The sequence below is a fragment of the Mytilus trossulus genome, chromosome 5 (genome assembly GCF_036588685.1).
Source record: "Mytilus trossulus isolate FHL-02 chromosome 5, PNRI_Mtr1.1.1.hap1, whole genome shotgun sequence".
Lineage (NCBI taxonomy): Eukaryota > Metazoa > Mollusca > Bivalvia > Mytilida > Mytilidae > Mytilus > Mytilus trossulus.
In genome coordinates, this window is record NC_086377.1 from 45579186 (window position 1) to 45606183 (window position 26998).

Below are 26998 nucleotides of genomic sequence, written 5' to 3' on the forward strand. Positions count from 1 at the left end.
TACCTTTTAAATCACCAACGCTCATGCAAATATGATCACAACTATAGACATATTGACAATAGTAATGCATGCTTCAAAGGACAGGCATGTTCATCCTAAGTACAGATACAAGCGTTATGAGGATGGAACAGTGATAGATGCGCACCACTCCGCCCTTATTTCCTATCTTCTCAGTATTTAGCAAATATCAACAGTGAAACATTAATATTTACCTGAGATAATCGTGAACGAGTTGTTTCTTAAAATATTTTGGCATTGTTTTTTTGATACATTCATTCCATAGCTTGATCCATTGCAGTAAAGTCAGGGTAATGTCAACCTAAAATACGGATATGCACAACTTACCGTCATTCAATATACCAAATGAAATTTACATCATACAACGAAAACATTTTTTAAATAATGAACCTTTAAGATGAAGTTAGGACTTGATGCACCCTGCTAGCAGTAAAAACTCACATTACTATCTAAGATTACTATTACTAAGATATTGTATCTTACAATTATTTGAAATGTTATTATTCTTGAAATGTAGAATTTAGGAAATTGACAAAACAACGAAAGTATAACCTTAAACAATCAATTATAAATAAGTTGTAGGTCAATTGAAATATCAGAGTACCTATCAAACGAACATATACATCTTACTATCGTTCCATTTACACCAAATACTTAACACATTGCTAACTTAATCTGCGTAACTGATCTAACCACAAAAAATAAATGTTGTCAAATGAATCGAGAAAAAGTTTAAGGTCAGATATATAACTGCATCATACGAATACCTCACAAACATTTCATGGAGCAAAGTATAGCAGATTTAAGTCTTATTGTATTTGAGGAAAAACGGACTTCCAAAGCAAATTGTCACAGATCAAATAACGTTCGGATGCAACTGAAGCTCAAACATATATTTTTAGAAACGATACAATAAACTGAAATAGTTCTTATGTTCAGTAATGAATGAGAAAATCATGTGATAAAACAGTATTTACTGACGCCAAAACATTATGCCAGAGAAAAAGCTTCTGAAGATATGAAGATATAGCTTACAGTTTACTAGTTTGCGTCACTGGATTAACATTAAAATAAGTTTTGTTTTTGAATCAGTGATATTGTTGACTTTTTTAAAAACTACCTCTACCCTTTTTTATTGGGAAAATATGCTCAATTTTCACCAAATTAGGAAATTTCGGATAAACCATGAATTTGACTGAAACTTCTATTTACATACACCCTTTCCAGAGTCAAGTCCTGCATTGGAATGTGACTCCTTATTGTCATTAATGATACATAGATATACCCTCATATCTGCACATGTAGTTATTTTAGGCATGACAAATGTATAAATAAGTGTTTTTGAGTTTGAATTCATGCACAATTACTTCTGATACTGCTCTGTTTGGGAAAAAAGTTGTCTTTTTGGTAATAATTTTAAGCCATTTTCTTTCCTAATTGGAATTCTTCTCCAGGGGAACAAGCTTTTATTCTCGACTAATTTGAGGCAAACAAAATCACTGCTGAATATTCTCAAAAAGTAGTTTCAGCACATCTAAACTTCATACAACACTCAAAATCTCCTTCTTGATAGTTATACACGAAGTAACATCTTCATATTGAGGAGTCTTTTGAATAAGTATTTTGTCATGACTTAGATAGAGGACTCTCCCAAACTATTGCCTGAATTCTCTTTATGTATGCATACACAAACTTTTTTAACTATTTAATAATTTACATAAAACCTTCGATATTGTAAATTGATTGATAAATAATAAAGCAGGAAATTAAATGATCAATATCGAACATTGTACGGTTAAGCAATTGACACTAAGCAGCATAGTATTCCAGTATGTATTAGGGTGTACATCGCATACCTCATTGTTTAAGAGATGTTGAAAGTTTGTTCGAACACGCCTTTCAAAAAACAATTAGCCTAGTAGCCATTTCAGCTCTCTTAATGTTGTAGTTATTGAACTTTTCAGGACCTAATCTCAGTTATTGATGGTATCAAAACTGATGAAGCATTTTAATTGATATTCGACTGTTTTAACTAGTTATTCTATATTCCACTAAGCTGTATGCACATAGACAGTGTTTTGTTTATCCTTTGTCCGAGGTATAAGAAGGAAAAATCACGTACGCTTTCAAAATTAAAGCAAACCCATGATCTAAACAAACCAAAACATTTGATTCCCTCCATAGATTTGTTATAAATTACTTTTGTTTATTTCATTGTTGTTTATTTTCAATTTTTGGCAAACTACACATAAGTTTATATTTCAAACCAGAAATCTGTTAAAAACCCGACGTAATTCCCTTTATTCCCAATAAAAAAATATTAATTATTATAGATTTCTGAAAATGATCATAAATATATATGGTTATAACTTGCAGATAAACACAGTGTTTATATTTACTCTATTCAACTTTCAGATAAAGTAATAAAACAAGAATATAAGAAGGCAATAAATACAGATATTTCATAGTTTGTCTTTTTACGTTGTGATGTTTTTCATTATTGTTTCATGTAAAGGTGAAGGTTGGTACCTTTAAAAACATTTAACCCCGCTGCTTTTATTTGCACCTGTCCTAAGTCAGGAGCCTGATGTTCAATAGTTGCCGTTTGTAGAAATGGTTGATAAGTGTGTTTCTCGTTTCTCAGTTTTTTCAATACAGATTAGACCGTTGGTTTTCCCGTTTGAATTGTTTTACACTCGTCATTTTTGGGGTCCTATATAGCATGCTGTTCGGTGTGAGCCAATGCTCCGTATTGAAGACCATGATTTGACCTATAAGTGTTAACTTAAGTTGTGACTTGGATGGAGCGTTGTCTCATTGGCACTCATACCACTCTTTCTTATATAGCTATATACAGATCTATATCTAGTGTATTTCGAAAATAGCGAAACAAATGAGACTGATCAACAGCAAAGAACATTTAAACGAAAACAGAATTAATAATCTGATTGCACTAAATGGTATAAATCCTAGAACTATTGTCTACTAGTATACAAATCAAATATGTTACAATTCCTGGCTATAATCTGGAAAAAGAAGTGGAAGAAAAGGAAAATTAATAAAAAGTAAGGTAAACGTAAAATAACAATATGTCACACAAACGGAGGTGACAGAAATATTAGCAAACGTCCGTCTAGTTTTGTTTGCCTTGGTGCTTTCAAGCAAGATAGCCAAACAAATATTGATTCACAAAGTTGCAAAAATAGTTATATTTCTTGTGTGAAGTATGAGTTTATTAATCTTTAAAAATTTGGCTTTATTCTACGGTGGTGTATTAAAACATTTATTTAATCATTTATTTTCAAATATTCTATCGAGCCGAGCAATACACATGTTGCGTAGCAACAGCCATTCAATACAACCACTTTTTCTTACATTATTTTTTATTTGAAATCTTGAAATTCTATGAGAATGAAAATGATAAACCGAAGAGACAACAATCATACCACAGAGCAGACAACAGTTGAATGCCACCAATAAGTCTTCAATGCAGCGATAAACTGTTTTTTTCCATTAATTTAAAGTCCTAATAATTTAATTAAACAAGGATATATTTAATGCGGTAGATGACCCAGTTGCCACATTATACAAAATAATAATTCGAAATAAGCTCCTACTTTACAGTTTACAAATTCGACAAAATGGAGGAGATTTTCGCAGAATTGCCCATAACGATGTAGTCTAATATGTATTGGTGCTTGTACACAGTGCGTTTCTTTTAGACAATAAATGGAAATAAAAAAAAATCCCACCTGCGCTTTTTCAATAATATTTGTACAGTGTGGTGTCCTACTTTTGAGACAAATTATATCAAAATTATAGAAAACTTCATCGGCTCTCACTCAACGTATGGACAATTTTACGTTCATGGGGTCGTGAAATCTTTTGACAGCTCCCGAAATGCTAATTTGTAACCTTTTTCGGCTAGTCCATATCACTACTTTACTTTCAAATTCATGAATCAATTTGTTCTCACAGTGTATTTCAATCCCCTTTCTTGCTATTTGAGGCATAAACAATGAAGAAATATATAAGAGGTATAACAAAAATTGGCAAGTGACACATTGTCCTAACTATGGACTATATCCGTGGACAACGAAATTCAAGGGACGATAACTTTGTACTCGGACCTATTATACATGATTAAATGCGGTGATCTAAATCATCATACAACAAAAGTGACAATGAATCGCAATATGACGAGGCTGTCAAAATAAGAAAAACTTTAAGCTAATGCAACATGCATATATCTTTTTTCCATTTACTTTCAGGGTACTTCAGTAGTGCAACAATGTCCTCAAATACATCCATTTAAATGTCCAAAGTTATATGTGAATAAATGTGGCCACCTGAATACTTGTCCAAAAGGTTTGTATAACATTAATCAGTATCTCAAAGTTCGAAATAGTTACATTTCCATTATTTGTATATATTCTGACAGAACATGAACAATACTATTAGTTACATAGTGTGCTAGTGACTCCATATATACCCATCTATCTTCGCTAGTCAAGGGTTACGATCCACTCCCGCTCTCTTTACCCTTGGCGGATTGAGCCAACATTTGTGAAAACAATGTTGCGCCATCTGCAGGAAGATTGAAGTCACGTCCATTCCGAATACATTATTCTTGACCAATAGAAGCACTTGAACTCTTCAATTAGGAGATAAAAACTCGGTAGTGTCTAGATTCTACACACTTGGTTAAGCAGGAAACGAAAATATACATCAAAATTCATACATTTGTGCATGAAACATACACAGGAACTTCTATAAGATGATTAAAAACAATTAAGTTGTCATTAAATATAGTCGTATTTTTAGGGATGTAAAGATTTGTTGCACAATAAACACGTGACAATTGTTTACAAACACTTTCTACATTTACACGTGATCATGTTAAAGGCGATTTTTGATTAGATGCAGCGAGTTTCGACTGCAACCAATAAAAATCCTTACCCTGTGTCTCCGAAATTTTATCTCAATCCACCAAGGGTGAAGAGGGAGGAAGTGGATCGTAACCCTTGGCCAGCGAAGATGATATATACCGTATTAGGTCACTAGCACACTATGTAACGAATTTATCTTACCGACTATCTTTACGTGTGCAATTTAGAGTAGTGACCTATCAAAATGAGCAGGTCTTCAATACTGTTAGCATTAAGAAAATACTTCCATTTATCCTACAAAACAAGATACCAACAATAAAAACTTGTTATGTTTGAATGTGTTTTATGAATTCATTTCAATTTTAATCATCAGTTTCTTCGTCTGTTGAAACCTTGACGATTTTTTCTCAGTACCGTTTCGTTTTTATAAAGGGATGTAACACCACTACTAACCGTGTATAAAATAGGCCCCGCCTCTCTACTGCCTAATATGGTATATACAGGGACGTGACACCACTTCTCACCGTGTATGAGATAAGCCCTATCTCCCTACTAACCTAATATGAAAAATACACGGTCTCCACGTAGGCGCTTTTAACCAATCACATTCCTAGAAATGTAAGGAGGTAACATAAACTCTTATGTCGACAGCTTAAAAAACTACCACAATAATTGCATCATGCAAAAATTAAATACAAAAATCGGACTTCATATTTTTCTCAACAACAAGCTTCAAGACTGGGCATGTCTTCTGCGAGTAATGGTGTTTCAATAATGCAAAGCTGGTGGTCTTTCCTTAATGTCTTTAAATTACTAAATAGACTTTACTTATTTAAATGTACATCGGCTTCCATATTTATGATTAAGAATATAAGCCAAAGATAAAATCCATGACATGACGCAGCTATCGAGCATCGCCGTTTTTTATTAATGGATATTGATCATGAGTCCATGTGCAGTTTCTAAATCATTTATTTCAAGACCTATATGTCATATCTATCTAGGTAATTCCATAAATAAATAAAATATGGATGCAACATATGTTTTATGCAGTTATAAGTATGAGACCGACAAGAAAATTGCAAAAACGTTTAAACACAATCATATGGTAACTTTTCTATGTTTTAAATGTGCTCTTTGTGGTACATCCAGTACGGTTATATGTAATATAGTGTATAGTAGTATTACGCTTATATGTAATGCTACTACACAATTATATTGTCAGTCATTCAAATAAAAAATAAAGAAGGGAAGACAAAACAATACAAAAGAAATGCATAAAAATAAGTCTTAAATAATGAGTATTGTATTAATAAAATCATGATTTTACTTTTGTATATTATAGGTCAAAATTGTTGTCCATTTGCATCCCCTACTGCATGTGGTAAACACTGCGTTGGCGGTGGAGGTCCAGCGCCGCCACCACCACATCCACAGGTGCCACCACCAACAACAGGAGGTAAAAATATGTGTACAGCTTACTTTAAGATCTCATTTAACACCCTGCAACAAAATATCTAATGATAACAATATCATCTTTTTGTACCGCAGCCTGAAAATATTCTGTCGTCTTCGTTTCTTCAATATACAATTTTAATAATGAGTCAATACGTTTACAAGTAAATGTAACGCCGCATCACTTTTTAATGATGACATAAGTTATTAACAAAAAAAATCTGTAGTTATCGTCACCAAGAAGGCATAAACTTGAACACTCAAAAGCCAAAGACGTAGAAATATGTAGACACATTAAATGATAAGACGTTGCTAAAGGAGATATTCATTGATATTAATGAAGAGCTAATTTAATGTAAAAATCTCATAATTGTTTAGACAACGAAGAATGAAAAATTATTTGGAGTGTTATTTTGCCAGGTTGCAATATATATTACTTAGGAATACTGTTCGAATTGGTAGGATAGGCTGAAATTCAGGGTTTGTCAATTCTACTGAAAATATTGAAGTCATCAAATTTGAAAAAAATCCATAATAGTAGTTGGACGATATTGTCCTGTGTGCAGCCTTGTATGTCTAGGTAGTTTCAGTGATCTTAGTTGAAATATGATGAAGGATTTTTTAATAAAGAAGTTATGTAACCACTTTACATCACGTGATCGTCCATCCATCAGCCCCTAGTCTTGAAATCACCATGCTTTAACCGGTTTTGGGTTTCGTCCGGCAAAATCTCACATTTTTACAATTTTTTTTTCCTCTTCAGATGTTTGTAGCCTGCCCAAGAGTAGAGGTCCATGTCGTGGCCATATAAACAGATACTTTTTTGACACTCACAGAAGAAGATGTCACAGATTTTCTTATGGGGGATGCAAAGGAAATGGAAACAATTTTGCTTCCCACCAGGAATGTCAAAAGCGTTGTTATACAGGTAAATACTAACATCTACATTACACCGACGCTTATCCAGGTAATAATAATATTGACTTTTTACCGGCGCTACACAGGTCAATACTATCATTAGCTTTAAATCGACGATTGGCAGGTTAATCATAACATTCACTTTACACTGGCACTATACAGGTAAACACTTACATCTACATTTCAACGACGTTTAACAAGGTAATGATAACATTGACTTTACACTGTCGCTTAACGGGTAAATGATAATATCAACTCTACAAGGACGTTACACAATTAAATAATAACATCTACATTACAATGACGCTTACCAAGGTGATTATAACATTGACTTTACACCGGCGCTACACAGGTAATTAACAGCAACAACTTTACACTGACACCACACAAATAAATAAATGTCATTCGGTTTCTAATAGGCAGCTGTGACATATGAAACCAATCAAGATATTTTTGTCTTTTATTTGTCTGTTTGTCTTTTTTTGTCTTTTTTAGCATAGCGTTGTTAGATTATTATCGATTTATGCGCGATTTTTTAAAGTATTGTTCTTCACCTTTTTCGATTCAATGTCCTATAAATTAAGGCAACAGTAGTATACCGCTGTTCAAAACTCATAAATCCATGGACAAAAAACAAAATCGGGGTAACAAACTAAAAACCGAGGGAAACGCATTAAATATAAGAGGAGAACAACGACACAACACCGAAACGCAACACACACAGAAACGGTCCAAGCATCAGACAAAATCCCACGAGAATAACAAGTATAACATCTAAACCAAATACAAGAATTTGGGATAATCAAGTACCGTGCCACGTGTTATCTTAATATCTCAAAAATAAGAGAAAACAAACGACACAACATTAAAATGCAACACACACAGAAACGAACAATAATATAACAATGGCCATCTTCCTGACTTGGCACATGACATTTTAAAAGGGGAATAAAAATGGTGGGTTGAACCTGGTTTTGTGGTATGCCAAACCTCGCACTTTAATGGCAAAGTTAAATATAACATTGAAATGACAACATAATATTACAGGACTACAATACAAAAAAATAGAACATATTAGACAAAGAAACACATTATTAATAGATAACAAAAAGAATCAGGTTTAAATTTTAATACGTCAAAAACGCGCCTTGTCAACACAAGACTCACTAGTGACGCCCAGATATAAAAGATCGAAAGTGAAAAAAAGTACAAAGTTGTACAGCACTGAAGATCAAAAGTTGAAAAAAGTTGTGTCAAATACGGCTTAGTTTATATGCTTGGGATAAGAACATCCTTATTATTTAGAACAATTAATGCTATTGTAAACAGTAAATTTTATCAAATGAATATGAAAGAGATATACATAATGAAACTGAAGTATTAACTAATTACTGAAAACTAAACCCGAAATCATAATGCTAAGACCAACACAGAATAGACACACCCAACTCAGTTCAGGCCTAAACGCAGTAAATCATAAATTTTAAAATGACGTCACATACGATGGCTAAAAGGCACAAACATTACGCAACATTTGAATATATGAAATTATTGATATTTTTGTATTGGTATGTTCGACAGAAGGATATCTAAATAAATGTCTCCAACTAAGCCATGCGATAGAATATTGTCGATTACAATCTGTCATTTTAGTGTGAAATATATTAAAATCTAATATATCATTGATATCGGAACAAAATCAATTTTGGAAATTTAATGTTAAACTGTCAAGTTAGTTATTTTGTATCCTATTTTTCTGTTAATGTATAGCAAAATGGGATGTCATGATAACTTCCACGCGATAGCATTACAGAGAAAAAAGGAATCATATTTGAAATATCATTGACGGCTATACATGTGACGCACTCCTGTAAAATGCATCTTTAATTGGATTTCTCGAAGTAGGGGATATGAGAAAAATAAAATCATATTTAAACAAATTTAGTGTTAGCTATAATTGTCACTCTCCAAATGTGAAAGACGTATGTGATTGGCATAATGGACATTTACAACATGAGTAATAACGTAATCATATTCAACATTTTCGTTGTAGGCTATACATGTGACTTCCCCATTATGAAATTCATTTTTGATCGGTACGGTTGAAGTAATGGATATAAGAAAAACGAAAACGTTTTTCATATTTTTGTTTTAGGATACACCTGTGACGCACCAATCGTGAAAGGCACCTGTCAGTGGCACGCTCGACGTTGGGGATATGATAAACAGAAAGGAAGATGTATTCTGTTTTGGTACTCTGGGTGTGGTGGCAATGGTAATAACTTCCCAAACAGACGAGACTGTAACAAACAATGCAAAAGACACAATCCTCGTAAGTACTGCTCATTTTACATTTACATTAAAATAATATATTGAATCACTTCCTAGTCTAGAAATAAATATATAACATGTACAAAGAATACATGTGGGAAATAACTTTGATGATACCTTTAGCCAAATGTAATTTGTCTCATTTTCTACAAAAGAAAATAATTAACCCAGTCAGTAAAACGACAGTTGATCTAGTTTTTTATTTTACCATTTGTTTAAGAATTTTCTATCTTCTATCTTAAATTTGCTTTCAATATAAAGAAAAGATGTGTAGCATTTCCAATGAGACAACTCCTAACAATAGACAAAACGACACAGAAATTTACAACTACAGGTCACCGTACGACGTACGTCTTTAACAATAAGCAAAACCCAAAGTGCATAGTCAGCTATAAAAGACAAAGAAATGAAAATGTAACACAATTGAAACGAATAAACTAACGGCTTACGTTTGGTATATAAGTTATTTTTTGTAGTGCTTCACAATAGGTATAATCACGTGATATTTATCAGATAATAATGTATTTTGTTTAACATACGGTGAATGCAAGAACTATGATTGATCCAAACTGTACATTATCATTATATAACTGGAGATAAAAATCAAACAATTTGTTTTAGATATTTACAATACAAAATAAAAATATTGAGTTTACGCTAATAAAGCAGCAACCTAAACGCCACAAAAAGCATGAAAGCAAATCTGAAGACTAATATAAGATCTTCAATAGTATGAAAAAAAAATCTTAACATTATGTTAATATCTGAAGAAAAAAAATATAACGATACTTTATACATGATATAAGCATTGAATGTTAAATTTGGGATCAACATCAAAATTCATCAAAGACAAAGGCAACAGTACGTTTTAACAAAAGAATGCCATTGCCGAAGGTACTTACTTCATGGTTCCCAACTTGGCTTGTCTCATCTCAATCGACTAACGAATCTAATAGTCGGTAAAATCGCGTTGCCTTTATTCAAAATATAGCAAAAATAGATTGGAAAAGGGGGAGTAGGTAACATTAGAATATTTTTTAAAGATAACCCTCAAAAAGGCTGTTTTTTTCTGAATCGTACAGGCAACTATTTCTTTATTTTTAATGTGTGAAGCGCATAAGCACATAATAGAAAAGTCAGAATCATGGTAAAAACTTTATGATATTTCTAAATAAAGTAAACTACTCTGCAGAAGCCATAAATTGAATTAAAGAAATCAAATCCTGGTTACCAAAAAAACCATGGAAATACATTAGCTGTAAAAGGAAATAATCGAACAACAAAAAATCTCAATTGCAACAAAATCAAACGTCCATATACAAGGATTCATAGAAACGGACTCTTTGATAAAAAAATGCCATATCCCTGACTCGGTTCAGGACATATTAAGAACAAACGGGGAGTTGAACCTTTTTTTATTTTGTCTAGTCAATCCTCCTGCTTATATTGCAATGTAAAAACCAAAAGGAACATTCTTAAGCCATAATTTGCAATTGTAATGTTTTGTGCATGTCTCACCTAAAATTGAAAATGTTTTTAATCCAATGTTCAAATTTCTTCATTCGAAATTGTTCCATTTTAAGACTAATCGACTTACACTGAACTATTGTATCGTTCCAGACACACATTGCAAGCCAACTTACTGTAAATGTAGATATGGTCAAACTTACGAGACAGATAGCAACGGATGTAAAATTTGTAAATGTAAACCCTCGCCTTGTCTGCCATACGCATGCCCGAAAACGTGCAACAATGGTTATGATTATCAGACAGACAGTAACGGATGCAAGATTTGTAAATGCAAGCCTTGGACATGCAAGCCAACGTATTGCCCTAAATGCCGATATGGTGTAACTTATGAGACAGATAGCAATGGTTGCAAAGTTTGCAAATGCAAATCATATGAATGCAAAAAAACGTATTGCCCTAAATGCCCACATGGGGTTGAGTATATAACGGATAGTCACGGATGCAAAGTTTGTAAATGCAAATCATATGACTGCCCACCACCATCTTGTCCTATCTACTGTCCACATGGCGTCGAATACTCAACAGATAGTCACGGATGCAAAGTTTGTAAATGCAAAACATATGACTGCCCACCACCATCTTGTCCCGAAAAATGTCGCTATGGCGTCGAATACTCAACAGATAGTCACGGATGCAAAGTATGTAAATGCAAAACCTATGACTGCCCACCGCCATCATGCCCTCTTGACTGTCCACATGGCGTCGAATACTCAACAGATAGTCACGGATGCAAAGTTTGTAAATGCAAACCATATGACTGCCCGCCACCATCTTGTCCAAAATATTGTAAATATGGCGTCGAATACTCCATAGATAGTCACGGTTGCAAAGTTTGTAAATGCAAATCATATGACTGCCCACCACCATCATGTCCAAAACATTGTCCATATGGCATCGAATACGTAACAGATAGTCACGGATGTAGAGTTTGTAAATGCAAATCATATGACTGCCCACCGCCATCTTGTCCAAAACACTGTCCATATGGCGTCGAATACGTAACAGATAGTCACGGATGCAAAGTTTGTAAATGTAAAACCTATGTGTGCCCAGCATCGACTTGTCCTATCTTCTGTCCACATGGAGTCGAATATGTCACGGATAGTCACGGATGCAAAGTTTGTAAATGCAAACCATATGAATGTCCATTAACTTCGTGTCCTAACAACTGTCCACATGGCACCGAAATAGTAACAGATAGTCATGGTTGCAAAATATGTAAATGTAAAACCTATGTCTGCCCAGCATCGTCCTGTCCTATTTACTGTCCACATGGTGTCGAATATGTCACAGATAGTCACGGATGCAAAGTTTGTAAATGCAAATCATATGAATGCAAGAAAACGTATTGCCCTAAATGCCAATATGGTGTTATCTATGATACAGATAGCAACGGATGCAAAGTTTGTAAATGTAAACCATATGACTGCCCAGAAACATCGTGTCCTATCGACTGCCCACATGGCACCGAAATAGTAACAGATAGTCATGGTTGCAAAATATGTAAATGCAAAACCTATCAATGCCAAACATCGACTTGTCCCATCTTCTGTCCACATGGAGTCGAGTATGTCACGGATAGCAACGGATGCAAAGTTTGTAAATGCAAAACCTATCAATGCCAAACATCATCTTGTCCTAAGCACTGTCCTTATGGCGTCGAATACGTAACAGATAGTCATGGCTGCAAGATATGCAAATGTAAATCAAAGACATGTAAAGCTACTTACTGTCCGCCTTGTAAAAATGGAGTGACATACGATACTGACAGTCAAGGATGTAAAGTATGTAAGTGTAAGTCTGGTGTTGGAGGCTGTCCACCAAACGCCAATCCACATCCATTTTGCCCACATGGTTTCCAGGCCCAATGCTTTTCAGACAGTGACTGTACTCCTCCTAAGAAATGTTGTCGAACAGGATGCAGTAATCAATGCGTCGCTCCATGTAAGTATATTTGAAATGTAGTATTCTATGACAGTTTGAAATTGTTTCATCGGATAGTTTTAAACAAACTAAAAATAATGGTTGACAAGGGTTTGCAATATAAATACTTAAGATTTTTCTACCTCAGGAAAAGATTGCCTTGGCAAAAACTTCAGGATTTATGGTCCTCCAAAGTCTTCAACTTCGTTCTTTGTTTGACCTTTTTAACATTTTTTTATTCGAGCGTCACTATTGATACTTTTGTAGACAAAACTCGTAAATGGCGCGAATATGAAATAGAAATCCTGGTATTTATTAAGTGTTTATCTGTGGTCAGTTAGACATGCCCTGTCCATCTCAAGTTGTCTTTATAAGTAGATATGTTCACATTTGACTCTTCTAGGTAGATCAACCACATTCAAGGGTACATGTAGAGTAGGTTAGTCCTAGAATTTCTGTGCATATTTAAAACATCTATGAAGGGTTTGTAAATGTGTCCCTATCTCCCTCTTTCATTTGAAATGTCCAAACTTCAATCGTCCCGTAACAAACATTTCTGAATTGACAGTACGTTTGTATCGCAATTATACCACCCAAAATCCAAATATGGTAATACCACTGCGCTGGTAAACAGTTTTATAGTTTGTCTTTCACTCAGGACATACTTTTTGTCAATCTAATGGATAGTTATATTTATCCATATAGACAAAAAATATTCAACGAGTGACCAAACAACACATTAATCACGAATGCGCGTAGCACATGAGTTTATTATCAGTGTTGATCGGTCACGAGTTGAATATTTTTCGATATTTGAATTCTTTGATTTAATAGTTATTCTTTTTATTACATTGGCAAATATTTTTTTTATGAAATTAAAGTAGAAAATATAAGGAACTATATCGTTTTCGACGCATTCAAAGTTTGTTTTAATCCGACGTTATCGACGTCTTGACAATGCCTATTGTTGTATGACGTCAGAGGAGTGCAATAACCACGTTTATTTGACATGTGAAATAATCGATTTTTCTTTTACTGGAAAATCAATGTAATTAATTGCAACAGAGACCATACTATATTTTGTATCATTCATAATATATTTGTTTTTCAGATGGAAAATAGAGTAGTTTTCGTGGTATCCAGCTGCCATTACAGAAAAACTATAAAACCTTGATTGAAACAAATAAAATTTACCCAAAATCACATGATTCATTGTATACTCCTATATTAATCAAACATATATGTATCAATGAAGATGTGGTATGATTGCCAATGAGTCAACTCTTCACAAACTACCTAATTATACTGAAATTAACAACTATAGGTCAACATATGGCCTTCAGCCATGTACAAAGCAACTACCGAATAAAAAGTGCCGGAATTATATATGAAAAACAATTTAAACAAGAGTACTACCGGCATAATCAATGCACAAAAAAAATGAAAGAAACTCAAATTTTTAACACAGCAACCAACGACAAGCACTTGAGTGCAGGCTCCTGACTTAGGACACACATATACATACTTAATTTGTCGGGGTAATACATGCTACGGGATCCTCACCCTCAACCTAACCTGACACAGTGGTGTAACAGTCTGACAAAAGAACGAACTATAAAAAGCACTTGAAAATGGTTTAACTTATTAGATTGATTCAAATAAAAATACATGTAATAAAATCACAGAGCGGACGCAGCCGAGTACTTGTACAACCTAACAACGTTAACAAAACGATACAAGGTACAGTTTTGATAAATAAAGGCAACAGTAGTATACCGCTGTTCAAAACTCATAAATGCATGGACAAAAAACTAAATCGGGGTAACAAACTAAAACCGAGGGAAACGCATTAAATATAAGAGGTGAACAACGACACAACACCGAAACGCAACACACACAGAAACAGACCAAGCATCAGACAAAATACCAGGAGAATAACAAATATAACATCAAAACCAAATACATGAATTTGGGATAGACAAGTACCGTGCCACGTCTTATCTTAATATCTCAACTATTCTTATATACATTAAACGTTAAATTGCAGTTATAACAGACTATGAAAACGGGTTTTCCTTTATACCACACATATTAAGACCGTGTCAAAAGATGTTCTGATTATCACACCTTGAAGATAAAGAGTCGAAAATGCTGACGAGTTTCGTGAACAAGTGATCAGAATGTCATCGAACCAAACACTCAATTTAAATCAAGAGTTCCTAGCATGGAAAATTTTCCTTCGATAGTATTGTGGCTACCGTTTCGTGAAGTACACAGTTAAGATTGTTAAATCGGGTGTGTCTAAAAAAAGTTAGGATGAAATTCGGACCCTACATACTTGTAAAACGCATATGAGTAATATATACAAGAATCGTATCTATCCATGTTAATTATCCGAATGCAGATTCCAAAGTATAAACATAAATTTACAAAATTTGAAATGAAAAAAATCACAATTTGTTCATAATATTTAAACATTTACCATAATATATATCAAACGTACAGATATTTTTGTGAGTATGATTTCGACGACAGAGACTTATAACCTATTTTGATAATAAAGAACAAACATATTTATACAGTATTTATCATAAACGGTTAGTAAAAAGTCTGAGTAAAAGTCAAACTGGTGAGATGTGGAAGACTAGTTTGATCAAGATTTGCTAAACCTCCCGTAACACCTGAGATCATCTCCTCTTTTTTTGTGTTTGTTTTGCTTTGTGTTAACTTTTCTATTTTGTGTTTTGTATATTGTTAGGAAATTTTGAACGTGATCGTTTTTTATGTATTTATTTACTTTTCTAACGGGATTTTTTTTTTTTTTTACATGCACTTGAAGATCGCGGTTGGATTTTTTTGTACTCTTTTTTTTAATGTCGCCACATATTCCATTTACGTATCCTGCACATGGAAAAAAGTCAAATCACAAAAATACTGAACTTAGAGGAAAATCAATTCGGAAAATCCATAATCACATGGCAAAATCAAATAACAAAATGCATCAAAAACAAATGGAAAAGAAATGTCATATTCCTGACTTGGTACAGGCATTTTCAAATGTAGAAAATGGTGGATTAAACCTGGTTCTAAAGCGCTAACCCTCTCACTTTAATGACAGTCTCATCAAATTCCGTTATATTTACATTCAATTTGATGCGTTAAATAAACAACCACAATAAATAAAATAGTCAAAATATGGGTACATCAGTCATCATCGTATAACAATTTTAAAAGGAACAATTTAACAAAACACAAAAACATCCACTATCTACGAACACATTGATTGATTTGAGTGTCTGACGTCAGAAAATTTGACAGTGGTTGTCAATTGTTTTTTTTTCAATTTAATACCGGTATGCTGTCGATGAAGATTTTATAGGTTCGGTTTTTTTATCCACAACTTCATGTTGTATAGACTCTGGTTTGTTGAGTTGAACATAGTTTGCATACGAATATCTATTGTTGAAGACTTGTTTTGTCTTCATATGGGATTTGTTTTAATCTGTCAACTGGTGTCTCATCAAAGAATATTGACAATTGACGATGATTACAGTACTAATTGATAATCTGTTTTTCGATGTTATCATTTACAACGGCACATGCGCCCTCTTATTTCATAAAATGTCATAGTTGTTTTTAAAGACGACAAATAACAAGGAATACAAACGAAACCATATACCGACAATGATCAAAGATGCTCTAGAATGGTTAGTTGATCGACCTTGCTTTAAATAAAAACCCTGTATCCTTTAAGTTTTTTATATTATACACTCGCCTTATGTTTCTGACAGAAAAAGTTGATAAATATAAACATGGGCATTATTGTTGTATGGATCTTTGAGTCAAGAAATTGTGAAAGATGTTTATATAGCTGTCATTAGACCCACACGAAGTATTATCAGCTTAACCATAATATTTCTTTACCATTTTGGATGCAGGAACTGTTGCAAATATTCTTGCCGGTGCTCCACTCCCGTCATATATGTTTATAGCTGGAATAAATACGGTTGACCCTGAAGGAGGGATTCTGTCTAGATTGGCAACATTTAATACTACTGGAATATTTCTTTGAAACAAAAAAGTAAATCCAGACAAATCAATTCTGGCGGAATTCAAGTAAATAGCCGGAGTATCACTCCCCACTATGTGAACAGAACGAAATTTCGCTAAAAATGTAATTGCATTGAATTCAAAGGATGGAAATCGATATGAAGTTATATCGGAAGTGGTTTTAGTATTAAAAACGACACTCGGATCCGGGTATCTTTTATCCCATCCGGAATTTAACAGAACAACTGCTCCGTTTGGGATTCGTCCATGGGTTGACTCCCATCGCCTTATGTCCGAAATTTGAATTTTGTAGTTCGAATTCTTCGAGACTTGTTTTCTGACATCTATGATAACTCCCGGGCCATATAACTTTTCTAATGGAAGTTCGTGCATGCGTAGTCTGTTTTTGAAGAAGTGTGAAGGGGAATCTATATGTGTTGAGCTGTGTTCTGATGTTTTAATATAGTTTGTTTCGAACCTACATAAAATAAAATACATATTGAAAACATAGTTAGTAAAAGACAAAACATACTTTGAAGCCAAATTAACAGAACCACCAAATATTTTTTTCGGGCATTGATTGTAGTCCTATATATTTTTGTCAATTGTAAATGCGTTATTTGCCAATGATTTGATTCTAAAATTGAAATCAAACTTAAACAGAGGTTCATTCTTTAGCCCATTGCTTGAAAAAGTAAGATCACAAAAAATATTAGCGATTAATTCTTAACTTTAATAACTTCGCTGCTACCCATGTAAATCATATAATGAAAAGTAATATACATGAACTTTAAGCGACCATCATTTTGATGCAATTGTTATACAAGTGAGAAGTTTAGCGAGCTATAAAACCAGGTTCAATCCACCATTTTCTACATAAGAAAATGCCTGTTCCAAATCAGAAATATGACAGTTGTTATCAATTCGTTTGATATGTTTGAGCGTTTGATTTTGTAACTTGATTAGGGACTTTCTATATTTTTTATTAACCTCTGAGTTCAGCATATTTATGATTTTACTTCTAAATACAATAACAAGGTGAAAGATACCAAAAGAACATTCAAAGTCGAAAATAAACTGACAACGCCATTGTTAAAAACGATAAAAAAGACAAACATAAGCCAAACATAAGATATTAATATAAAACAATAAAATACACAAAACACAACAAAAAAACTGTTACTGAGCAACATGGACACCTCCAAAAACTATATGTGACCTCATTATTATATTATTGTAATTAACTATTGATAAAAGAAGTGTTTAGCTTGACAAAAAAGGTATAAGAAGATGTGGCATGAGTTCAAATGAGACAAATCTTCATCCAAGGCACAACTTGTAAAAAATTACCATTATATATACATCAAAGTACGACATTCATCACGGAGCCTTGGCTTACACCAAACAGCAAGCTATAATGGGCACTAAATAAAAAGTTTGAAAGCATTCAAACCCAACGGTTGAATATGTATAATAATTAAGAATCAGTAATTAACTAGCTAAATTAATGACAACTTCTTAATAACAGGTTCCAGACTAAGAACAGAGGAAAACAAATGCAGCGGGTTTAAACGTTTTAACAGACGCTAACCTTCGTATTAGCCTGAAATAATAGTGTAATATCATAACATAGATAGACACAATAAAAAATATCAATTGAAATGATTTGACTCAATCCAAGACATATCAACAAAAAACATGTACACATACACTGAACAAATAAATATTATCTATGACTATGACATAATATTAAATTCAATATTAATAGAAACAAAGGGAGATGTAAAAATAATATCAGAAAGAAACTTGATTAAAAGGTGTTATATGAAATAACGTGTTCAGGTTAATATAATTATTTTGTTAAAAGGAGTACACAAAACTGAAGTTAAAATTTATTTTCATATTGACTACTAAAAAACAGTTAGACGAGATATAATATAAATTAGGTAAACGTTAAATAACAAAATAAACAAAAATGAAATTACAGATTGTTCGTATTCTAACTTAATTTCTTTAAGTGGGAAACATCGATATATATCAACATCCTCGTATCGTCAAATTGCAAGGCAGTCTTATAATCATAAGATCGATTGAATTGTTTCTTAATTTTTGAATTTGATCTTATATATATAGTTGTCTTGTTTGTAGGCATTCCACCTCTACTAATTTATCAAATTTCATTTCAAAAGTAGTTAGCCAAAATGAATTCTTTCAAGATATGTATGCCACTCCAGTTTTAGAGAAACGTATTTTAGGCTTAAGAAAGATCGTAACAGACATAACATTAGCGAACATCGTTAATGATCTGTTGCTACTTACCAATTACCCCCAAGTGCCGGGCTGATGGATCTGTTTACAATTTCAAAACTGTATGGCGGAAAGAATGGAGCCGTCAGGGGTTTTGGTCCATGTACATGAGAAAGGTCGACGACACGAATATCAGAACAGGTTGAAGATGTGGCAGCATTAATTCCGTTTAATAAACTCCCAAATAAAACATAAAACACGGTCTTAGCTGTCCAATTCATTATTATTGTATGAAATTGACATCCTATTGTGAAGCATATAAATAGTATTGTGTTGTAATTGTTTTAGTAGTACATTCTCATTACATCGGTATATAATTACATCATAACGTAAATGACCTTTATAACATATCACGGATATATATTTAAAATAAAATTGCCCCTTAAGACCGCACAAGAAACTAGTTCTAGGAAGTAAACTTGTATACATCGTGACAAAAGTATGCAACCACTAAATAATACGAGGCAGTGATAAAAATTAACCTCAGACGGACGTGTACTGTTCACAATAGATATTAGCTCTTCTACTGCGTCGAGATAGATACGATACAAAGATACGAGATACGACGCATATATATATGTTGCATTGCATTGGCTATAGTGTGGACTCTATTTCTCTTATGATTTAGTACGGAGGAACACTATTTCAAATGATTTGCAAAATAGTTGTGTTTTTTGTCGTGGGTTATCTTTGTACATAATCGCTTTTTGTCTGGATATAAAAGAAAACCAGATAAACAAAGGTGATACGACGTTTGAATTGTTTTTAGACCAATAATGAAATCATTTCAAAACTCTCTGGAAAATTATACAAACACTTATATCAACTATTGGTCACCAGTTACATATATTTACCCATTAACCGGCTTAATTCTGCATACTTTACCTGACTATAAGAACATGAAAATCAGGTCAAGGACATATGGCTTGTCTGAAAATTATACAAACACTTATATCAGCTATTGGTCACCAGTCACATATATTTACCCATTAACTGGCTTAATTTTGCATACTTTACCTGACTATAAGAACATGAAAATCAGGTCAAGGACATATGGCTTGTCTGACTGATATGCAATCTTCCTAACAAACTAAAACTTAATATGTTTCATTAATTTTTGCTTTCATCAATCATGTGATTGATAAATTCTGAAGCCAATTTCGACACCATTTTTGTTAACTTTTCGAAATTTTTAAGGGCTTCACTTTAGATTGGATGATTGGAATATATGGTATATGGTATATGGTATATGGTGTATGTAACACGTGCTTTTATTAAATGAGTGTCATCTTAATTATATTATTTCTGATTTTATGTACAAACTTATTGAAATGTTACGCTTTGTATGGTTAATAATGTTTTTATTATATGTGATTTGTAACTAACAGTTTGAAACCTTATTTAAGTTACCCGTATATAAGAGTGTATACATGTCATAGGTTAAAGTATATACCAAATAAAATTGCATTAAAGAACCAAAATTCTGGAAAGTTTTGTCTTATACCATGTATACGGCTAAAGTAATATTTGTCTGGTTAGACAATCCTTAATATTTTGTACGATTCAAAATAGAAATTTTATGTAAATAATATTTTTTTGTTTTAGTGATTTTGAACATATAGTTAAATGCAAAAATATTCGTCTGTGGTGGGAGTCATCAAACTATTCTTATCAATGTTCTTTATACGTTGAAAAAGGTGCATCTTTTAAAATAAAACAAACGGCTTCCGGCTATGTTTGCTTACGTTTAAAACATGTAGTCGTTTTAAATTGATTACAAAAAGTGCATGACCTAGGTTAAACTACTACTTGTTCTATGAAGTTACGTCTCCGTTACATGAATACCATCCTTCTTCACATAAATTAACCAATAAATATGTATATATGAAAAAAATAAAATAAACAATGACATTGAACGTATAGTGTATATCAGAGTACTGTCAAAACCAGGTAGTCAAGCGAACTGTACTACAAAAAAACGACGCATATGATGAGAAACATATTATTAGGGGAATTTATATAATAATCCATGTACGCAATTATACTCAACGGACTTTAGCTATAGTTCAACTAAATCAGGCTGTCTGTCCGTTATATGAATCAAGCATTGCAATAACAGGATACATATGTGCTCTGAATTCACTTATTTTCATGGGTACCAATTTTCGTGGATTGAGGAAAACTTGCATATTTGTTGAAATTTAATTTCGTGGTTTTGGTAAAGTCTTGATACATTCCTTTATAAAATTTGTAATTCGTTGATCATTTAAAATCGGGGTTCCCATGCACCCACTAAATCCACACAAAAAAATAGGATCCAACGACTATTAATGAATCCACAATACTAGTACATTGAAGTTTGAAATATGATGCTAGTTTTTCTATTAAATAATTTTATATATGCATTCCGGGGACTTTTATCGCTGATTATACGGTATGGTCATGCTCATTATTGTAGGCCGAACGATGACTCAGGTTGTTATCTTTTACGTCATGTGGTATGTTGTCGGGGCGTTATCCGATTGATTATAATCTTGGTACCTTTGATAACTATACCAAATGTTCTAAATGAAGATATTACTACCAGAGATACAAAGATTGAGTTTTGCAAATACAAAATGGTAAAGTTGATGTTAGGCATACTCAATTTTGTAAGACTTATCTGCACTAACTATAGAATATGTGTGTGGGTCTCCAGGTTAAAAAAATCCATACAGCAAATGTGTTCCATATCAAGTCAATGTATCAGTATCCTCCTATATTAAAAGCTTACAGTTATATCGATTGCTGGTTTTTTAGAATTAGTTCTATACTATACTATGCAGATGTTAGATGTTTAATTGACCTTAGATGTCTGTGTGGGGTTTTTTTCAACGGAGAATGTTTAAGGAGCCTGTAATTCAGTGGTTGTCGTTTGTTGGAGTGTAACATTTTGTTTTCGTTCATATTTTGTACATAAATTAGGGTGTTTGTATTCTCGTTTGTCATTTTATTATTTCGGGGCCTTTTAATGCTGACTATGTGGTATGGACTTTGCTCATAAGGGTAAAACGATGATGAAGGCTCTCCATGAACCTCCCTTTTCTGTTTGTAAAGAAGCAAACGGATGGCACTGTGATTTTTCAGACAGAGGAGTTTTTGAACAGCCAGCATGAACGGTTGTCGTATCTAGGATAAATATGTCAATTTCGGAAAGCAAAACATTACAGTCATAATAAATGATATAGTAACAACATGTGCATCATTTAAGAGTATGAAGTGTTAAAAGTTAATGAAATATATTAAATGCATGCTAATTTGATAAAATTCATTATTCTGAAGTTGACAATATACGCAAAACATGTTTTTTGTGTTAAGAGCATGGGTGTATCCATAAAACAAAAGAAGCACGTCATATAAGAATATTTTTTTTATGAAATTTTGTGTTTTTTATATTATCTATATGTACATGATGTATATGTATATGTGTAGGTTTTGAATTTAAGGATGATGTCCATTTTCACTGAAAAAATATGCGATCCGACTCCGGGTGAGAAATGTCTTGCTGTGTTGGAGACACATTCGTAGACTTTAGATGGTTTTTGCTTTTTGTCTGGTTGTTGTCTCTTTGACATTCTCAATTGTATTGAAAGTTAATATCATGTTTTGTAATGATCTGTTTGTCTCCAATCCTTTTATCTCACCTTTGAAAATAATAAGTTACTGTGGATAAAACCTAGTTAGTAACTTACAGATAATTTTATCTTCGTGGGGTAACTCGCAAACCATAGTGACTTTATACACCAATGATGTTAATTTCACTCTCATAGGGTTCGTATTGTGAATATTGTGCAAGAATCGGTAATTTGGTAACTACTACAACTACCTATACTTCCCCTTTTATAGAAGAGACTTGATTTGAATTTGCCGAAAAATAAGGTCAATGATTTTGCATCGAATAAAAGCTATGTACAGACACGAAAAACTCTCAGTCAAGTATTTTCAACTCATGTAGACTTTTCAATTTCCTGTTGTCCTTAGTATTCTCTTAATACAGAATGCGGATTTGTTTAGCGAATATGCTAACATACATATGAGAGTAGATATAATTGACATAGGGAATGCTATAAACAAACTTCAAGATAGTTCTGGTTGTTCTGATAATGCTTTTAGATGGTCAAGCCTTTAAAAATTGTTGAAAATGAAAGTCAGGCAGATGACTGTTGTTGGTCATTCGTTTGATGTGTTTTGTCATTTAATTTTGCCACTTGATTAGGGGCTTTCCATTTTGAATTTTCCTCGGACTTCAGTTTTTTTTTGTGATTAGACTTTTTAATACATTTGGTTTTCGCTACCTTTGTTCTCTAAAATACCCAAACGAAAGGAAAGATGCCAAAAGTAATTATGCGTCATCAAACGCAGGTCTTTTTATATAATGTATATTCAATTATAAAAGGTAATGATCAGAAAAATGTTAAAACAGTTCTAACAACTATATGTACGACAACCAGTGAAGTCTTCTCACTTTGGATAGGCACATAACGCATATGGCGGGGATAACCATGATTGTGAGGGGTTCTTCTAAGTGTCACCTGGTACAGCACAACACGTAGTAACATGATCATATTAGTTCAAAATAGGCAAGTTCAAAATATTAGCACGAAACACATAAAAGCTATCCTATTTATCCATGAGATTACATTAATCGTTTCCCTCCTCAATCAAAATGCTTTCAACCCAAACGCGGTCAGTACGAACAAGTTTTGAAATGAACACATCGTAAAAAAAACACCACTATCAAAAACTTTTAAAAAAATAAATGTGTTTTAATAGCAAGTAAAGTCAACAAAAGAAACATGATACAAATTTTAATGTTAATCATGACGTCTAATCTAATATCTTTTTTTTCATTGTGACGCTTGAACTGTTTATATATAGCAGTAATTAACAATACAATAGACCAATACGAAATATTATAAGTTTAACCATAATATTTCTTTATCATTTTGGACGCTGGAACTGTTGCAAAAATTCTGGCAGGAGCACCACTTCCATCATATATGTTGATAGCAGGAACAAATATTGTCGATCCTGAAAGTGGTAGTCTGTCCAGATTAGCAACATTCAGTACCACAGGTATGTTTCTTTGAAATAGAAATGTGAAATTGGACAAATCAACTTTACCCGGTGGTGAGTCGCCAATAGACGGAGTGTCACTTCCAACGATGTTTACAGATCGAAATTTCGCTAAAAATGTAATTGCTTTGAATTCATAAGATGGAAACTCGTAAGAAGAAACATCAGAAGTGTTTTGAGTATTGAATACTTTAAATGGATCTGGGTATCTACTAGACCATCCGGAATTAAACAGAACGACTGCTCCTTTCGGTATTCGGCCATGAGTTGCTTCCCATCGTTTTATGTCCGATACTTTTACTCTGTAATTCACGTTTCCCGAGACCTGTCTCCTGATATCTATGATAACTCCTGGTCCATATAATTTGTCTAATGGAATCTCGTGCATACGTTTTTTGTTTCTGTAGAAGTGAGAAGGGGCATCGACGTGAGTTCCACTGTGTTCAGATGTTCTAATATAGTTAGTCTCAAACCTAAATGGATGAAAATTATATTAAAACCAGAGCATTAGTAAAATGAAGCAAATATACCTGCCCACCAAAATATTTGTTCTGACATTTATTATAGTGAGATATTTTTTTTAAAGAATGATTACATTTATTTAAACATTTGTCAACTTTGTTAACTGTTATTCCACACCTTTAGAATGTATGTTTGTATAATCTGTAGCTATCGCATATAATTCTGCAAAACCTATGATGACAATGAAAACAACTACATATTTGTTTTTCGTTCATTTTTTTTACATAAATAAGGCCGTCAGTTTTCTCGTTTGAATTGTTTTACATTGTTTTATCGGGGCCTTTTATAGCTGACTATACAGTATGGGCTTTGCTCATTGTTGAAGGCCGTACGGTGACCTATAGTTGTTAATGCTTGTGTCATTTTGGTTTTTTGTGGATAGTTGTCTCATTGGCAATCATATCACATCTTCTTTTTAATAACGTCCTATTTATCTCATTGAACCATAAACCTTTGAATTGCTTCACATGTTGGTAATATACACTTTTATCATTTACAATGCGATATGGGTTTTGTCTTATAATGACATTTGAATACGCTGAATATTATCTTTGGTGGATTGTTGTCTCATTTGCCGCGATGAATCATCTTCTTATACATGGGTTGTACTTTCAATAGTAGTATGCCCAAACGTCTTCTTGTAAGATATGTATAATATTGAAATGTTTAGGAAAAGCAGTTGTTTTACGAACTCTGTATGCATCTGGTAATTTAAAAAAAAATTGTAAACATTATTTGCAAAAACTTGTTTTCATTATTTTCATAACTTTGTATACATTATTTTCATAAATTTGTCTATTGTAACTTCATGCCATGTTCACTCGACCTTTTCCATGATATTTTGATAGAACTATATGCTACCACTCTAATTTATTGATCCTGCTATCCGTCAACTCGAGTTGCTTAGGTGTTCAAACTCCTATTGAGATTTTACTGAACTTTAAGTTTATTATTACTATGAGTTTGCATTGATTTCTAAAACTGATAACTCATATTATTTTCGTTAAATTGTTTAATTACCAACATCAAATATCATCTGTAAATAGTTATCAAAGGTACCAAGATTAAAATTTAGAACGCCAGACACGTGTTTCGTCTAAAACAATACTCATCACTGACGCTCAAACCATATTTTTAAGCCAAACAAAGACAAAGTTTTGTAAACCGGAAATTTATAAAAATGACTACATTATTGATATTCATGACAAAACCTCGAACCCTAAACTCTACTTTTTTTCATAACGTAATTACATACAGTTTAAAAAGATATTTTTTAAAGTTTTTATAAAGTACTTGTTATTTGGTTATAATGGTCAAAACAAAGTAGGTGCAAATGTTTATGCATGAAAAGCAAGAATTATTTCCTGTCAAATTATATCTTAAAAACTTTTTAAGTGTAAAACTGTCAATTCATAACATTCTTTTAGAAACCTAGTTATCTTTTCCTTATATCCATTGTAATTACATGCGTAACTTACCAGTTACCGCCAAGTGCCTCGCTGATAGATCTATTTACAATTTCAAAACTGTACGGTGGAAAGAATGGAGCCGTCAGAGGTTTTGGTCCATGCACGTGAGATAGGTCCACTACACGAATATCAGAGCAGCTTGAAGATGGTGCGGCATTAATTCCGTCTACTGAACATATAAATAAAACAAGAAACACAGTCTTAGTTGTCCAATGCATTTTCATTGTATGAAACATACATCATCTTGTGTAGACTATAAATAGTATGTTGTGTTAATTGTTTTCAATATTACATGTATATTAGCGTCCATAATTAATTACATAACAACGTCAATGACCTTAAGAACACATATATCACTAATGTATCAAAATGTATATTTCCCCCTTAAGACCGCATAAAGCATTACAAATTCTAGGAAGTAAATATGTTTCTTGGAAAACATTAAATAACAACAAAATAAGTTTCATTGAC

At 32.9% G+C, this 26998-nt stretch overlaps 3 protein-coding genes across 3 annotated transcripts in view; 1 reads left to right on the top strand and 2 right to left on the bottom strand.

Annotated features, from left to right (window-relative positions):
• LOC134717998 (balbiani ring protein 3-like) overlaps positions 1 to 14267 on the top strand; it is a 34217-nt gene extending 19950 nt beyond the window's left edge. Inside the window, exons 7-12 of the mRNA XM_063580496.1 lie at positions 4290 to 4386; positions 6253 to 6366; positions 7126 to 7290; positions 9436 to 9612; positions 11232 to 13085; positions 14176 to 14267. Of these exons, the coding sequence (XP_063436566.1) occupies positions 4290 to 4386; positions 6253 to 6366; positions 7126 to 7290; positions 9436 to 9612; positions 11232 to 13085; positions 14176 to 14186 (2418 nt within the window). The 3' untranslated portion in view covers positions 14187 to 14267. The remainder of the gene's footprint in view (positions 1 to 4289; positions 4387 to 6252; positions 6367 to 7125; positions 7291 to 9435; positions 9613 to 11231; positions 13086 to 14175) is intronic.
• Positions 14268 to 16944: 2677 nt separating this feature from the next.
• On the bottom strand, positions 16945 to 19702 carry LOC134718885 (isatin hydrolase-like). Its single transcript, XM_063581722.1, has 2 exons — positions 19434 to 19702; positions 16945 to 17592 (listed from the first exon to the last, which is right to left on the bottom strand). Exons 1-2 carry the CDS (start codon positions 19640 to 19642, stop codon positions 16968 to 16970), a joined length of 834 nt encoding a protein of 277 aa, XP_063437792.1. The 5' UTR covers positions 19643 to 19702; the 3' UTR covers positions 16945 to 16967.
• Positions 19703 to 24255: 4553 nt separating this feature from the next.
• Positions 24256 to 26862, bottom strand: LOC134719684 (isatin hydrolase-like). Its single transcript, XM_063582658.1, has 2 exons — positions 26537 to 26862; positions 24256 to 25009 (listed from the first exon to the last, which is right to left on the bottom strand). Exons 1-2 carry the CDS (start codon positions 26761 to 26763, stop codon positions 24382 to 24384), a joined length of 855 nt encoding a protein of 284 aa, XP_063438728.1. The 5' UTR covers positions 26764 to 26862; the 3' UTR covers positions 24256 to 24381.
• Between the last annotated feature and the right edge of the window lie 136 nt (positions 26863 to 26998).

What these genes read in the sequence shown, in the direction of transcription:
- LOC134718885 (XM_063581722.1), bottom strand. Translation starts at nt 19,642, where the DNA reads ATGAATTGGACAGCTAAGACCGTGTTTTATGTTTTATTTGGGAGTTTA. An exon ending in CCGGCACTTGGGGGTAATTG is followed by an intron (nt 17,593 to 19,433) that starts GTAAGTAGCAAC and finishes TATTTTATGTAG; the next exon opens with GTTCGAAACAAACTATATTA.
- LOC134719684 (XM_063582658.1), bottom strand. Translation starts at nt 26,763, where the DNA reads ATGTTTCATACAATGAAAATGCATTGGACAACTAAGACTGTGTTTCTT. An exon ending in GAGGCACTTGGCGGTAACTG is followed by an intron (nt 25,010 to 26,536) that starts GTAAGTTACGCA and finishes TCATCCATTTAG; the next exon opens with GTTTGAGACTAACTATATTA.